Consider the following 17,797-nt stretch of genomic DNA (forward strand, 5'->3'; position numbering starts at 1 on the left):
TCATAAACCCAAGCAGCGGGATATAAATCTGAAAGTTGTTAAGGTAGGCCATTAAAGGAGGACTATCTAGTGAGGAAAAGAGAAATTTGTTTTGTTTTGGTTTTTGAGCTGTGTTCTTACAATGTAGTCTAGGTTGGCTTTCCTTTTTTTTTCCCGTTAGTACCAGGGATCGAACTCAAGACTGTGCACTTCCAAGGCAGGCTCTTATGCTGCTGAGCTAAATCTGACCTGGCGCTTTTTTTTTTTTTTTTTTTGGGTACTGAGGATCAAACTCACGAACGCGCATTTGCCAGGCAGGCACTAAATGCCCTCCAGGTTGGCTTTGAACTCAAAAATCTGACTCAGTTACTTCACTGTTGGATTCCAGTTGTGTACTGCCTCATCCAATGATTTTTAAGGATTTTCTGCTATGTGATTTATTTTTTTCAATTTTTTTTGTCTTTTTCCTTTTTATCGGTACCAGAGATCGAATTCACAACTGCCTGCTGCTTGCAAGGCAGGCACTTATGCCGCTGAGCTAAATCCCCAGCCCCTATAGGATTTTTTTCAAATCAACATTGACATTTGGAAAATGTGTTCTTTAATTTGTTGCATTATATTACTCAGGTAAAATATCTTGGCAGAAGTTAACACTTAGAGTCGTGATCAACATTTTGATGTCCTGGCACATTCTGTTTCATACAGCTTCAAGTATACATACATGAATGTTTTAGCAGTACAGAATTTTTACCATCTGTACTTTTTATTTTTTGAGAGACCATCTGTACTTTTATTTTTTGAAAGACTTACAAAGCAATCCTTGAATGCATTATGTAGTTCATGCTGAACTTGAACTTTTGATGATCTTCCTGCATGTGCCATCATATTGGGCTCCATCTATAGTTTTTTGTTTTTTAGTTGTTTTGAGTCTCAACTACACTTTGTTTTAGACTGGCCTTCAAGTTATTTTGTAGCCTAGACTGGCCTTGAACTCCGATCCTCCTAAATACTGGGATTACAGGCATGCACCAACATGCCCAGTTTTTGTCTGCAGTGTTGAAGACCCGCAGTACTATAAATATTTTCCATTTTGGTTATATGATTTTTGAATATTTTTTGCCACAGGAAATTACACAGTTTCGTGGGTTTTTTTTCCCCTCTTCCTGGGGATTGAACCGAGGACCTTGGCACTGAGCTGTGCTTGCAGTACTTTTTATATTTTTAAACAGAGACAGAATCTAAGTTGTCCCTGGTTTCCTTAGATCTGCAGTTTTGTGCCTTAACCTCCTAAATACCTGGCATTAGGTATGTGCCCACCATAGTATCTTAATACAAATACATGAACCTATTTCTCATCATTTACTTCTTCATTGTCAGGAGTCACAATTCACTAATAAGAGTGTGTTCAGCATGTGTGGAGACTATTGGTTCATTTCTCAGTATCTCCCTCTCAACAGAATTCATTTTTTTCTCAACTGAACCTATAGCAATATAATTTTGTTTTCTGAGATGTTGCTAAATGGTATGTACCATTTTCTCATTATAGTAGGATTTTAATTGTGGGGATGGTGGTGGTACTGGGGGTGATTGATCTCATGATTCTTGCGCTTGCCAGGCTGGTGCTTATGCTGCCCTGCGATAGATTTTAGTTTTTTTTTTTTTTTTTTTTTTTTAAGACAGCTCTTACTCAAATTTCCAGCAATCCTCATGCCTTAGCCTCTTATGTGCTATGATTATAGGCTTTTGCCACCATGCCTGGCTCTGTTGTACAATTTTAAACATTTGAGCAGATGATTTGTACTTATGTAGGGCATACCATTTCTTTTTCAGCTTTCTGTCACTGTTTTGATAGCAAGTGTGTAAATTTCTAATTTGTTACCTGAGTAGTTTTTTCTCTTGAAGGATTTGAAAGTTGTGGGCATACTTACGCAACCTCATTGTGGCTGTTGTATTAAGGGTAGGGATAACTTGTATAACTAAAATACTAAAACAGTTTGATTCGCTAATACTATCTCTCATGTTCCATATTCCAATTCTTTAGTCACAAAAAAGTCTTTAGTCCATTTTAGTCAAGAATCACATGGTGTTTTCTTAACCTAGAAAAACCTGCCTTGGGCCTGGCATGGTAGCCCATATCTGTAATCATAATGTCCCATAAATTTAGTATCATTTTTCCATGTACAGATCCAGTTGAAGAGTATTGTGAAGGTAATTTCTTTTGTTCTCTACTGATTTGACATTTTATAAGCCATGTTTTTTCTCCCAAGAAGCTTCTAGCATATGTCGCAGTTTTCTCAGCTAATATCTTCTCTGGTCTAACATGTTAAAAATTGAGCTTTAGTAGTGTTCGTTACATTCATTTCTGTAAGTTTATGATCCATTTGTTTTAAATTTTATATCCTTTTTCCTTTAACTTATTTATTTGGGTTTTGACAGTTATATTACCTTTTTGGTCTTGCTTTGTAGTTAACAGATTGGTCTTGAACTTAATATGTAGACCAGGGTTGCCTCGAACTCTTGGAGATCTTCCTGCCTTAATGTCCCAAGTCCTAGGGTTACAGGCATGTGCTGCCACACCAGCTCCAACATTTAAAAGTGGCTACCTTCTGTCACCATTTATTGAAATACCCCCTTTCTCCCTGATTCTTAGACTTAGCATAATTTACCTAAAAACACTCAGCTTCATTTTGCATTGCCTCTGAATGCCTTCAAAACCCACTACCTTGTACTTCCATTGTTAGAAATCCACCTTGAGAGATGGTGTTCATATTTTTGTGAAATGAGCCATAATAATAGAATAGAACAAAACACTCTGGATTGTTTTTGTGTTGGGTATTTTTTCACATATATTAGTAGTTGATCTCTTCCTAAGAGACTAGAGGGAGATTTATGATGAAAGCTGAATGAAGCAATACATAATGAGTAGAAGGAAGATGGCCAGAGAATAATATGACAGTTGTATGGATTAGAGCACTAGGAGAAGCAAGGCAGCTGTAGAGGCAGTGTAGGAGTTGACTTGTTCTGGGATGATGGTGTATATAGGCAGAGAAATTTCACTTACAGAGAAATTTTGAGTCAACATAATAATCCTTAAAATTGTCCCATTGCTGCCATCTAGTGCCACTTTGAATTTTATGAAGAAAGAAGGGAGATTACATTTATGTATAATATTAGATACATAGAGCTGTACCTAGTTGTAATAGAATGTGTAGGCTAGTTTAGGTTTTAAGAGATACTAAAAGGTCCACATGGGAAGGTGAGGCAGGAAAATTGCCACAAGTTTGAGCCCAGCCTAAGATGCATAGTGAGTTCATTCAAGCACAACCTGAACCTATGTATTGAAAAGTTGTCTCAGAAAACAAAAAAGTCCCCAAAATAAGATAGTAAAGGCAGTTCTAAAGCATGGTTCTAAATTTCTTAAATGGATATTTTCCTTGTTCTCTAGTATGGTTTGACATCTGATAAACATGCTGTGTTCCTTTTCTGTCCTACAGACAAATACTTACTTGATAAACCTGTGTGAATAAGTGATGAGATAAAAGATTTGGGATTGACTGGTCAAAATATACCTTGTGCAAGGTGTGATGTACACCTGTAATCTGAGCACCTGGGAGACTGAGGCAGGAAGTTTGCTGTGAGTTTGAGCCAGCCTGAACTGGCTTAGATAGTGAAACCCTGTTTCAAAAAGAGACACAGCAAAAAAACCCTTTTATTATCTGCTTAGTTTGAAGACCATCTGCCTGTACATGCTTGAAACAGTCCATGTGCCACTGAAAATCTAAAATACTTGTTTTCCTGTACTCTTTGCATTCTTAATGACCAGATGAAAAAAGTAAAGGAGTCTCAAGGAATGACTCAACAACTTTTATTTTGGCCCAGTTCCTAGCAAATTTCCATTAGGCTCATGTGAAAGTTCTTTCATAATCATCAGAAAGTACAAACTGCCACACTTATTCCCAGACATTTGAGACTTAATGTGAACTTTAAGAGAAATGAACTTGTAAACGTACCCTATATTTTTTATCCAAATCGACAGTCTTAAGATTTGTACTCTTGAGGGCAAGGAGGTATAACTGTTGGAAATAGAATTGATAGATTTGCTAGAGATTGATGTTGCTAATGTTGAGGGCCTTACTGAGAGGGTTGAAGATAAGGAGTAGGACTACAGTAAGCATTTCTCATCCTTAGTATTCCTATTAAAACTTGTTTCATTGTTTCAGAGTAAAGACTGTCAAACAGATATATGTATGGAAAGTGATTCTTTAAAAAAAAGTAATGAAACGATTTTGGTTTTTACTTTTGTTCACCAGCTAAAACTGCCTTGCTGATCCTTTCGTAATGTGCTTGGAACCTGATATGAAAAAATAACTTGCTACTTGCTGTGCAAACCAGGACCACAAATTTGAGTGATCAGTGATCTTTTGGAAAATACTTGAATTGGATTTCTCATTTATCATTTGTACAGTAGCAGAATTCTTTGGTAGAAAAGTCAAGGAGTAAAAGTGTTTTAGTTATTTTTCCCTATGGATTATATTTGGTGAACACAATTTTAGGAAAGAAACTGATTCTAGAGTTTAAAATTCTATTTGAGCACATAGATCTTAAGTATAGCTTTGTATCTGCGACATGCGAGCGTGCAAACACCCCCCCCACACACACACACACAGATCCCAACTAAGTTGTCCAGCCAGGGCTCCCCCCCCCCCTTTTTTTTGGTCTTTTTGAGGCAGGGTCTCTCTACACAGTTCAGACTGGCCTTGAGCTCACTTTGTAGCCTAGGCTGGGATTACAGCTAAGTGCTGGGATTACAGGCTTGAGCCGCCATGCCTGGCTATGTTGTTTTGTTTTTGAGACATGTTTTAACCGTGAAGTTCAAGTTGGTCCCAACTCAGCAGTCCTCTTTTGCTTTAGCCTCTTGAGTCCTGGGGTTAACAGGTGACCCCCCCTATGCCTAGGACTTTTCTTCCCCATGATGTTTACAGTTAGGCTGGCTTGTGTACATGCTTTCAACTGACAGTCCTACATCAGTCTCTAGTGGGGGTTTGTAGGCATATGTACATACAGAGAGCTAAAGCATTGTCATTCACATGCCATTTAATGATTTGTGATTTTTTTTTCATTTTCTTTTTTGTCTTTTTCGTTTTTATCAGTACCAGGGATCGAACTCACGGCTGCCTGCTTTTTTGTTTTGTTTTGTTTTTTTTTAGGATGCTGGGGTTACAGATGTGCAACAACCCACCCAGCTTTACTGAAGCTGCTTATACTCATCTGTTAAATTGTTGTTCTTTGCTTTCTGTAATGGTATTCTAGTTGCTTATTTTGTTAGTCTTCTATTCTATGAGCATTTAGCCAGGTATGATGGGTCATTCTTAGTCCCAGTACTCTGGAGGCTGAGACAGGAAGATCTCTGAGTTGGAGGCCAGCCAAGGCTAAACTTGGTTTAAAAAATTATTTAAGGTTCAGATTGTATTTGTTAGTGAACATGTATGTTGGCCTTCGGCATATCATTACCAGCTTGCAGTTTGGAGTTTCGATGGTCATATCTTGTCACCTAGAGTAGTTGTAAATGTCCTTATGGTTTTGCTTTTGGCTTTTTTTTTTTTTTTTTTTTTTTGTTTTCTGTGGAATTTAAAAAAACTATAGTGTGCCAATCTTGCTTTTTTTTTTTTTTTTTTTGTCTTTTTTCCTTTTTATTGGTACTGGGGATTGAACTCATGACTGCCTGCTTGCAAGGCAGGCCCTTATGCCGCTGAGCTAAATCACCAGCCCCCTAATCTTGCATTCTTACAATTCTTTTTCAATACTTGGTGTACAACTAAATTAGTGATGAGAAACTTTTTGTCAAGACTCAACCTGCAACCCAGAACCCACTTATTTATTGTAAAACACCAGCACTACAATTAATCTTGAACACTAAGATTTTAGTTTAGAAAAAGATACATTAACATCTCCCATCTTAAAGGAAAAGTACAATAATTTACATGCCATGGTTCACCACTGTTGACCTAAACTGTTGATCCCCTTTGGACACCTCATAGATTTCACTGGTAAGCTATTTTCATCAGAAGTTGATAAATTGTGACCTGAGATCATTTGATACTTGAAATCTATACTGGCTTTAGTAAAATTTTAAAACTACTCTACATCAGGCCCGGGAGCCATACTGTAACTATTACTGTTTAGTATCTTTGTTTGCCTGAACATTATTTAATACCTTTCAAAGAAAAATGGAAATAAAGTCTTAAGAATGTCACTCTTTGAAACCCTGCTCAACATTTGGGGTGAGAGAAAGAAGGGGTAACAAACTTAGTTAAAAAAAGGTGAAATAAAAATATTTTATACATTGTTAAAAATAGAATTGACAGATGGGCATTATGGTACATGCTTGTAATCCCAGCACTGGGGTAGCTGAGGTAGGAGGATTGTGAATTCAAGGCCTGCCTAGGGCTACATAGTGAGTTAAAGGCCAGTCTGAGCTGCATAGTTACGACCCTTGTCAAAATAACCAAAAGGAAGTTTAAGTGGTATTATGCATCTCCATGTAATCTTCTTGGGATTGAGCCTTGATAATATATTTACAAAGATCATTTTTGGTTTAGTCTGAAAGTTGTATTCTTTCTTTTATCATTTTTTTTATCTGTGCCTGTTCTATTTGCTAGTTTTATCATCATCACCATCCAATATTACTAAAGTATATTGTAAGTTATCAAATAAAAGATTTAGTCATTGCAGTCTATAAAAAGGTGGTATTGATTTTCATGTATGTATAGCATGTTTAATTGCAGTACCTGGAAAAAGATATTTCCAGTTTGTAAATTTATTATTATTTATTGACTTTGTAAGAAGTTTAAGATACTGTGAATTCAGCTCAGTAGTGTAGCACTTGCCTCTCGTGAAAGCGGCTCTGGGTTTGATCCCCAGTGCCATGAGGGAAGAACAGTCAACTATATTTGAAGATTAAATATAAATTGTCTACATTGATCTCGTTCAAGAATGTTGTATGGTAAAATTTGAAGTTGTATCTTTTTGATGGCCAATGACTAAGATTTATTTTTTAAGAGAAGCAGCACAAAGGTGATAGAATTATTGAGGAAAGAATTCTTAGCATGGAAAGTTAAAAATAGCCAAAACTGATGAAAACCTTAGGGAATTCTGATTTATTTGTATTACAGAAAAGAATTAACCCATTTGGAATTAAAAAATTACACTAGGATTGTATTGCTGGTAGTCTAAGAGGAAACGTCTGAGAAATGACAGTTGAGTGTAGAGGAAGTTGAAATTCTTCAAGGATATATCTTAGCATTAATCTCAATAGTGACATACTTGCTACTGTGACATCCCTTTTTAAAATTGACTCTTAGGTAGTCACAGTAATTGAAAATGAGAGTACAGGAAGATATATTAATGAATATTGATTTTTTAGCATCTCCATTTATTTACCTAAATGTTTTTTCTCCCCCAGGTTTCTATCACTGTTAGCAACCTTATCTTCAAATACAATGGCTAGCAATGTTACAAACAAGACAGATCCTCGCTCCATGAACTCCCGTGTGTTCATTGGGAATCTCAACACTCTTGTGGTAAAGAAGTCTGATGTGGAGGCGATCTTCTCGAAGTATGGCAAAATTGTGGGTTGCTCTGTTCATAAGGGCTTTGCCTTCGTCCAGTATGTTAATGAGAGAAATGCCCGGGCTGCTGTAGCTGGAGAGGATGGCAGAATGATTGCTGGCCAGGTTTTAGGTAAGGTCTAAGTTAAAAGTAATTTTTTCATTGATTATAATTAATGTTGAATTTTTCTTTTCACACTCCCCTCCTCCCCCACTTATTTCTTTTTCTGAGACTGCAGTATGCAGTTTGGACTGGCCTCAAACTTGTAGGGGATCTTCCTGCCTTAACTTCCCAAGTGGAGTTACAGAGCTGCCTCATGCTGTGAGGCTTATTTATGTTCCTCTTCTTAAAGTCAATAGTCTGAGATAATTATTTTGGTATATAATTTTAATATGAAAAGTTTTAGATTTGTGGCCATAGTGAGGTCTCAGTACTGGGTATTGAACCCGGGGCCTTGAGTAAGCTAAGCAAGTATTGTATCAGTTACATTCCTTGCTTGATGGATAATCTTTATTGTGCCCTTCTGTGAGGCAGAGCCTGGACAACTCTTGAGTAAAATAGGACATGCGATGATAGTTCATAATGTGGAAATGTTGCTTGTGTGGCTGTTTTGCTTAGGTAGATGGGGAGAGAGGGTGTAGCTTAGCCACACATTGGCTCTTGAGTCAAACTGCTTGGCCCTGCCTGAAGAGTTTCATATGGGCAGGCTAAATATGCTTAGCATGGCTGAGTCTTAAATTTCCTCTGTTAAAGTGGAAAAAAAAAAATGAAGATGGTAGTAAAGAGTAATTTGTATCCTTATTTGAGGGGATAGTACGTTAATGTGAAAATGATAACATTTGAGAAAAATCTTCTAGTGTAAGTCCAACATGGTAAAAGTTAGTAAATAAAAATATAGAGCAATTGTAATTGAAAATAACTAATTTATTTAGCCATTTCTTCTACATTCAGTGTACAGAAAAACTCACATTTTGTGAAATTTTCCTATTTGTTTTTTGCTAAATGATCTAAACCAAGTGTTTGAAAAGGTTTATTGAAATGAGCATGTTAATGTGATTTACATACTTGTAACTGTTGATGGGATTTTCTAGCACAAAAATAGATTATAATGAACTTAGCTCATTATATTTTACAAAAGTTTTTTTTTGTGTGTGGTACCGGGAATCTCACACTTGCCAGGCAGGTGCTTAGGCCGCTGAGCTAAATCCCCAGCCCCTAAAAGTATTATTTTTAAAACTTTAGTATATATAGCAGATAAGGCCTATTGGGGTTTTTTGGGAGAAAATTTTCACTGTGTATGTACTGTAGGATAGCCTGACACTTAGAGCTTCCTGCCTGAAACACAGTTTTTTTTTGAGACAGGATTTTGCTATGTAGTCTAGGTCTTTTAAATTCCTAAACATCCTCCTGTTTCAGTTTTCCAGTGCACACCACATGCGACTTTTTTGTCTGAACCTGTTGAGTTGCTGGAATTACTGGCTTTTGTACCATGACACTTGGCTGTGCAAGTTTTTTCCCTTTTTTAACAGAATGAAAACCATCTGCAGCCATCATACCTCTGTACATAGTATCTTTTGTTTTTTCTTTGTGTGTGCTAGTCACTATATTCATTTGAGACAAAGCTTCCCTGAATTGCTCAGACATACCTCAGATTTGTGATCCTCCTGCCTTACTCTGCTAAGTTGATAAGAGACTCAGGATAGTAATTTAGGGCACCATGAAATAATTTGTTGATAGCTAAATATGATAGGTTTTCATATCATACAGATTGCTTTTTTGGGGGAGGTTACTGGGGATCAAACTCACAGTCTTGTGCTTGCCAGGCAGGCACTGTGCCGCTGAGCTGTATCCCTGGTCCCTAGATTGCTTTTTTTTTTTTTTTTTTTTGTCTTTTTTTTTTTTTTATTGGTACCAGGGATCAAACTCACGACTGCCTGTTTGCAAGGCAGGCGCTTATGCCGCTAAGCTAAATCTCCAGCCCCGCCTAGATTGCTTTTTAAAAATTGTCTTTAAGGGAGTTTGCATGGGTCTAAGAGTCAAAACTTCTGAAAGAAAAATTGTAATAAACTTTAGATAAGCATTCAGTAATAAAACATAGGATATGCATCTAGTGCTGATCAGCAGACAGACCATACAGTTGATCATTTAATAAATTGAATCTTAGGTGTCTTATGACCCTTGGTATTTTGATGTGTGAGCTTTTTAGAACAAGAAGGAAGACAGCCCTTGTTGGTATGGAATGTACATTTATATCTGAAATTACCCACTACAGTGTGTTTGTGTTATTTTTAAATCTGTAGAACTATTTCCAGTGAGCTAGTTATTATACTTGATAGGAATAGTAACCCAGTGAGCAGGTTGATTGCTCTAAATGGTGAGTTGATTTTTTTTTTTTTTTTTTTTTCAGCAGGGGGAGGGCATACCGGGGCTGGAACTCATGACCTTGTGTTTACAAGACGGGCATTTATGCAGCTGAGCTAGATCCCCCCCCCCCCCCAATTTTTTCTGTCTTTTTGAGAGAAGGTCTTCCTGTGCAGTTCAGCCTGGTCTTGAGCTCATTTTGTAGCCTACGCTGTTCTCAAACTTGTAAGGGTCTGTCTTTCCTCACTCAGCCTCCCAGTGTTGGGTTTGCAGGTGCACGTCACAATGCCTGGCTTTTAATTCAGACTTTTAATTTTTATTTTTTTTTTTTGCTTTTGTTTTTCAGATATTAATCTGGCTGCAGAGCCAAAAGTGAACAGAGGAAAAGCAGGTGTGAAACGATCTGCAGCGGAGATGTACGGGTCAGTACCAGAACACCCTTCTCCGTCCCCTCTACTCAGGTCCGGAACTTTATTATTTATAACTGCATTGTGTCCATCAGTGGGCATCTTCTCTATCTGTTTTCTGGATGGGGGGAGGGTTTAATGTAATGTGTTTAATGTAATGTGTGTGCAAAACGTAATGGGTGTTAAATTGCATTATTATACCTCTTTTTGCCCGTTTCCTTAAAAAAGTATTAGTGATCCCTGAGATTTTTGTTGATAAAGTGTAGTTGAGTCTTTATAGCATAAATTGAAATCTTTTGAAAGTTATTTAGCTTTTAAGAAACGGGGGTATAAATAAGTTTAACTTACTGTTACATTTTTCAGTCTTTGTTTTTGCTATGTTGTGTATAGAATTAGTGAACTTTATTTAATAACTGACTACTATAACAAGTGGTGTAAGGTGATTGGAATGTAGTGATTTATTTGAATTATTTGGGTTTATTTCATGTTAATCTTACTGATAATTTGTTTGTTTGGCATGTTTGCCCCCCTTCTACTGTTGTAAGTTTATATCAGTATCTCCAAATTAATCTTCTTTGATATTTATTTTTCAGCTCCTCTTTTGACTTGGACTATGACTTTCAACGTGATTATTATGACAGGTATGTTGAAGGTGTTTTCTTTTGTTCTGGTAAAAACTAGTGAAAATTATTTTTTCTATTTTGTAGTAGTGAACTTTCTTTTTTGAAGTAATGAGCAGCTGACATTTTCAAAGACATATTCCCTTCTAAAATGAAACAACAAAAATATCCCAGGTTGCTGTGTAGACTAGATATGGTGACTTTAAATGTATTTCAAAAAGTATGGAAAGAGATCATAGTAAGGTTTTTAAAATGGTCCCTAATCTTATGTCTTCTTTGGATACTTTTTGTCTTTTTCATTTTTATCTGTACCGGGGATCGAATTCACAACTGCCTGCTTGCAAGGCAGGTGCTTATGCCGCTGAGCTAAATTCCCAGCCCCTTATGTCTTTGAAAAAATGAACTAGTGAAAAATAGAATGTAGTGGGCAATGCATAATTGTAAAAGTTGCTTTAGAAGTTCAAATGTTGTTAAGATTGATACTGTCAATTGGGGAGCATTAGCAATTCTAAAAGCCATGATTAGAACAATTAGTTTCTCAGGCCTTCAAAACAGCACTGATGTGGGAGCCATAAGATAATAAAATTAAAAATACATAGAATAGAGCTAAATTGAGTGGCTTTCAATGCTGGATTTAGAACTGTTGTAGTCATTCGTTATCAGGGAACAGAGTGAAACATTGAAAATGTATACATGTTGATAATAGTTCTAATAAAAGAATGAATTTTCTTTAGTTTACTCTTCTAAAATTATATGGTATGCAAAAATGCATTGCTTATGCTTTAATTCAAAGTGTGTGTTGTATCTGTGTCTGTAGAACATATTTTATAAACTATACAAGTACATGGAATATACTTGGGTCCCTTTTTGAGACAGGATCTTGCTATTTGTAAGGCTAGTTTCAAACTCATAGCAAGCCTCAAGTGCTACCATTTCAGGGTGCATCACTGCCTGGTAATACCACTGCTTTTTGTATGTATGAAGGACTATTCATTTTTTTCCTCTTAAAATAATGGTATTACATATATTAGGTGTTGTTGAGGAGGAGTGTGTCAGTCCCCCCATACCCACCAGGTTGAACCTAGAGCCAGCATGGTAACATTGAGCCATATTCCCAGCTATTTATATTTGAGACACAGTCTTGCTAAATAGCCCAAGCTTGCTCAAAATTTGAATCCTCTTCTTGCATGGTCAAGATTACAGGCATGTGCAAACATGCTTCTCTCGAAGATTGTTTTTGTGTCAAACAGTTTTGGTACATCAGTGTCTGCTTTTGTGTGTGTTTGTTTTATATAGGGTCACACTATATAGTTCAGGCTGACGTGGAATTCAGTATGTACCCCAGCCTTACCTAAACTAACAATGATCCTTCTGTCTTAAGTCTCAGGAGTGCCCTGGGGTAGAGATGTACCACCACACAGTCTCACTTTCTGTTTTTTTTTGTCTTTTTTGTTTTTATCGGTACCATGGATTGAACTCACGACTGTCTGCTTGCAAGGCAGGCGCTTATGCCGCTGAGCTAAATCCCCAGCCCCCACTTTCTGTTCTTAAGAGGACAGGAAATAGTTCCTTGATTAGGGAATGCTTCGAGAGAAACATTTAAACTGAATTCATCAGTTTGGCTAAAGGAGTCAGTTCAGCCAGTAAACAGTAAGAACAGACACCTGAAAGTGAACACTTTGAAATGTATTGGAAAAAATGTTATATGGGCTATGATCTGGACTTAAAAGGCTAGAAGGGAAAACTGGAATATTGCTCAGCAGCAGCACAAGTGCCTCCCTGGTAAGGACAAGCTTTAATTCCAGGTACCAAAAAAAAAAAAAAAAAACAAAAAAACAAAACAAAACAAAACAAAAAAAACAAAAACCAAAAGAACAAGGATGCAAAATTTCTCAAACTAATAGCAAGACATCTGGCATGCAATGTTAGGATTGTATTCTTGCAGTTTCTTAAATGAATAACCAAAAATGGTAGTTTGTGTTCTGCTGTTTTGAAGACTAGTATAGTTCAGGTTTTTGAGACAGTCATGTTTTGGAGTTAAGGCTCCTTGTGAATTCACCTTTGTTTGTGGACAGCAGTTTATGATCCTCCTGCTTTAGTCTCCTGAGTGCTAGTAGTATAAATGTGAGCCACCAAGTATGGCTTAAATGAAAACTAGTGATTTTTCTGTACTTTGAAATTTGTTTTTAAAAGAGTGGAAACTTTCTCTAGTTAGATCTGGCTTTTTTTTTTTTTTTTCTTTTTATCGGTATCTGAACTCAAGACCGCCTGCTTACAAGGCAGTTGCTTATGCCGCTGAGCTAAATCCCCAGCCCCAGACCCGGCATTTTTTTGCTATTGAAAAGTTTAGTTACCAATTAAGTGGTTTGAGGGCATTAAATCAGAAACAACTGTCTTTTCTGCACATCAGAATTTCTTGTCTACAAGTTAAAATTTATGACCATATTGAGAATGTAGTTCAGTGGTAAGATAGTTGCCTAGCGTGTGTAGGACCCAGGTTTAGTCTGGAATACTGTTAAAAAAAAAATAATTCTATTTATTTGTACTGGGGATCAAACTCATGATCTCACATACCAGGTAGGTACTTGTGCCACTGAGCTAAATTCCCCACCCAAAACTGAAATATTTATGATCAGCTACACCTGTGAGAGGTTTTTTGCAGCCAGTGTGATGCAGGTATTTTTTTTTTCCTAGTTTGCCAAGTGCATAACTTATTTTCAGTTACAGTGAATGTTGAGTACCACTAACCATGAAATAATGATACTGTTTCATGACCTCCAAATGAAGAATTCGATACTTTTGTGATCTTCCTCTGATGGATTCTATAAAAGCCGTGTTTTAAATTTATGCAGTTTGTTTTCTTTATTGAGAACAGCCCAATTTTTAAAGTTTTACTTGGTCATGATGAAGTATGTAAAATATTTTACAGTAAATAAATTTGAGAAACATTCTAAAGGAGAGATTTGGAAAGATCGTTTAAAAAGTAGATATACCAATTTGGTGAAATGTTGGCAGAAATATTTTCCAATTCTTATGACTGCTATTTAGTTCTAAACAAGCATGTATTTACTATGACGTTACTTCATATTTTAGTACCTTTTCTTGTGTTCTAATCTTAGCCCACAAAAAGATTTCTGATTGCTAAAAGAAAGTACCTAGGTAGTAGGTACTAAAGAACCGATTGAACTTCAGTATTAAGATTAGTTGTGTTGGGGGCTGGGGATTTAGCTCAGCGGCATAAGCGCCTGCCTTGCAAGCAGGCAGTTGTGAGTTCGATCCCCGGTACCAATAAAAAGGAAAAAGACAAAAAAATAAAATAAAAAGATTAGTGTGGAAATGAACTTGGTTCAAGAATTTTATGAGATCACTATATGGCCCACATCAGAAAGTTGATTTGGGGATTTTAGTTAATGATGTTTTGTTTTGAGAGAGTGTCTCACTGTGTAGTTCAGGCTGGCCTTCAATTTATAATTCTTCTACTTTAGCCTCCGGAGTCCTTGGTCACACCCAGCACATTTAATGTTTTAAGATAGATATGTGTATAAAGTTGAAAATGGTGCTTCATTAGGATAGAAGCAGATCTGAGAAACTTGGCAGAGAGGGTGGACACAGTTGAAAACACAAGGGCACAGTTTTTATTTTTTGTTGTTTTTTTGAGATAGTGTCACAAGTAGTTCAGGCTGGCCTTGAACTCAGGGATCCTCTTGCCTCAGCCTCTTTGAGTCCTGGGATTACAGGTATGTGGTGCTACAAATGGCTCAGATAAGTACAGAGTTTTAAGATAAAATCGTAGCAACTTACTCAGCCCTTATCATCAGTTAAGTTTCTTATTCAAAGAAAGTAACAGTTTTGGCTCTAGGATGTATTGGAAGGTTCCAGGTCTTCTATAGTTTAATCAGATCATGAAATTCCCATGGATGTTTTAGAAAAGTTAACAGTTTAGAAATTTGCAGTTTCTTTGTATATTTCCTTACCGTTCAGGTACTTGGGTCTTAAGATTTTGTTCTGTGTTGTAGTTGTAGATAATAGTTCCATGGAGTGGAGCAAAGAAAGATCGAGTAATCCAGATCTTGTCAATTAGTAGACCAAAGTGTAATTAAGGCCCTCAAGTAATATAATCTGTTTTTCTGGTCCTTGTAATAATAATGTGTATTGGGTTGCTAAAAGGACTAAAGAAAACATGAAAGATACTCATATATCGCCCATGTATAACATGAGTATTTACTATCAATTGCAGTTTTTTGAGTGAGAATTCATTTTTATTAAATCTTCCATAGATTCGTTCTTTCTGAAAATTAGACATGTGAATGTATATTTTTTAAACTGAAGGATTTAATTGACAACCTGCCACCTCTTTTCCCTACAAGTCACCATTTCTAGTATACTTTGGATTCATTTTATGTTTGGCAGTAGTTCAAAGTAAAACAATAGTGGATCTTGCTTGCTTTTTTATTTTTAAGGCAGCAGTCTTAAAAGCCATAGGTCTGATTGGCCTGGAACTCATGGTGATATTCCTGCTGCAGCCTCAGGATTGCCAAGATTATAGCTGCATACCACCACACTCAGCCTACTTGATGTTTTGTTTTGTTTAGTACCAAGAATCAAACCCAGGACTTTGTGCTTGGTAGGCAGGTGTTTATGCCACTGAAGTGTATCCCCAAGCCTCTAGTTGATGGATTTTTGTTTGTTTGTTTGTTTGGTACCAGGGATCAAACTCATGACTGCATGCTTGCACGGCAAGTGCTTATGCCACTGAGCTAAGTCCCTGGCCAAGTTCATGGATTTTTAAGTTTGAACTTGGTGGTAAACATAGCGGAGTGTGGTAGGGAATGCCTGTAAAACGCACAAGGAGGCTGAGGCAGGAATATTAGTGTGAGTTGCTGGGACACGAGGCCAGCCTGTGCTACATATAGTGAGTTTAAGACCAACCTGGGCTACATAGAAAGACCTTGTCTAAAACCAAAAAATCCAAAAATGAGGAAAAAACCCCATCAGTATTCAATTCCAGTATGTCTTAAAGGAGGGTAAAACGAGGGGCTATGTATTCATCAGCCTCTTTAGTCAGATGAGTTCTTCCCCACAAGTTTATCTTAGTGTTTTTCTTTTTTTTGGAAACTGGAATTGAACTCAGGGTTTTGTGCTTGCCATGCAGGCACTGGGCCTGCTGAGCTACATCCCTAGACCCTACCTTAGTATTTCTGACTGTACTGTATCTAGAAATATTTTAGTGTAGATTTTAAAATGATAAATATTGCCTCTTTTTTTAAGGAAAGGGTCTTGCTATATAATTTAGGTTTGCCTTGAATGTACTGTGTGTATCCCAAATTAGCCTCAGACTGACCGCAATTTTCCTGTCTCAGACTTCCAAAGTGTCCTGGGATCACAGGTGTGTGTTTTCCATCATACCTGGCTTAAGGAATGTGATTCTTTTTGTTTGTTTTTAATTATTTTAAAATTTTATTTGGAATGTAAAAATACAACAGAACAATGCCAATGAAGTGACATTAGTACGGAACTTCACAACAGGATGCTGGGATAGTAATAATAAGTACTATAGTATATCTCTTAATAACTTCACAGTAGTTGTCCAGTTAGGTATAGGGAAATCAAACCAGTAACAGAACATTATAAAACCATTTGAAGGAGAATATTGCATAGAGCAAACCATCAAAACAAAACCTAACATGAAAATAACCTTTGCCTTCAAACAGAAGATAGAAGGAAATCCCCCATATTTGCTGTATTGCATATGGTCATCCTCCCAAGAGATGCTTCTCCAGTTGCTGGTGGGGGGGAGGTATTTTATTCTCAGGCCATACACTGATAGGGTAGGCTCATGGAACAGCTGACTGGCTCTCCTCCTGGCTCACGCCAGGGGTGGTTACTGAGAGGGCGGGCACATTGCCGCCTTGTGCAGCTGCCAGAGTCCTACTATGACCTGATCTCAGGTAGCTGCTGGTTCTCCTGGCCCACAGGAATGTGATTCTAATCTCACCTATGCTGTGATCATTTTTGCACAGATTGTACTTTGCTGATTGCATTTTAGGTAGCATATTCTCTGCTATGTGTAGGTAGATTTGAAGGCTTGATCAGATTTAGGCTTTTATTTAATCTTTTATGGGTGGTTAGAAGAACAAAGCAAAGTCTGCAGTGTTCATTGTGTGCTTTTATTGTAAAAAACCTGCCTTTTAACAGAAAATAGGAACATTATTAATAATTACATTATTAATGACGTAGGTGACCTAACTTTAGTATCTGTTTTTGGAATGAGAATAATTGGTATTCTTGTTGTGTATGATGGAGGACCAGTTTTTTTTTTTTTTTTTAATGTTTAAAATTGAAAGACTACTGGGGTGTGATGGTGTACACACCTGTAATCTCATTACTCTGGAGAGCTGAGGCAGGAGTATTGCCACAAGTTCAAGGCCATACTGGGCTATACATAGTGAGGTCTTGGTTCAACAAAAAACACCTTGAGGATAATCAAAAGTTAAAAACTTCAGTGAGTTGATTATATCTTCATTGCTGTTTTTTGAAAAGGTAGTGGATGAATTCTGTATCCTTTAATGTTCCATATTAGTTAGATATATATGATCTTTGGCTAATATATTTTAGTGGTCAGCTTCCAAATTTTAATGTTGAAATAGCTGCCTTTTTCATTGTATACCTATCGTCATATTTGTTGTTAACCTCATTTCTGATATTAAAGGTATTTAAAGTGTAGGTGAATTGCCAGTGTATAGAAATCAGACATACAATCAGCTAGTTTTGTTAGGCAGGATTTTCCCTCTAGGTATTTATACAATTCCTAAATGTAGCTCT

General features: G+C 36.8%; 1 protein-coding gene across 7 annotated transcripts in view; it reads left to right on the forward strand.

Moving 5' to 3' along the window:
- Positions 1-17,797, forward strand: part of Hnrnpc (heterogeneous nuclear ribonucleoprotein C) — a 51,047-nt gene that overhangs the window by 21,909 nt on the left and 11,341 nt on the right. For 6 of the 7 annotated variants that reach the window (XM_063236925.1, XM_013157327.2, XM_013157328.2 and 3 more), the window contains 3 exons: positions 7,442-7,719; positions 10,295-10,409; positions 10,949-10,996. In XM_063236925.1, the coding sequence (XP_063092995.1) occupies positions 7,479-7,719; positions 10,295-10,409; positions 10,949-10,996 (404 nt within the window). In that variant the 5' untranslated portion in view covers positions 7,442-7,478. Of the gene's footprint in view, positions 1-7,441; positions 7,720-10,294; positions 10,410-10,948; positions 10,997-17,797 lie in introns of those variants that run through there. The other variant, XM_013157330.2, reaches the window with a different exon arrangement.

The sequence above is a fragment of the Cavia porcellus genome, unplaced genomic scaffold (genome assembly GCF_034190915.1).
Source record: "Cavia porcellus strain 051 isolate PalLab524CR breed Dunkin Hartley unplaced genomic scaffold, mCavPor4.1 scaffold_26, whole genome shotgun sequence".
NCBI classification, from domain to species: Eukaryota; Metazoa; Chordata; class Mammalia; order Rodentia; family Caviidae; genus Cavia; species Cavia porcellus.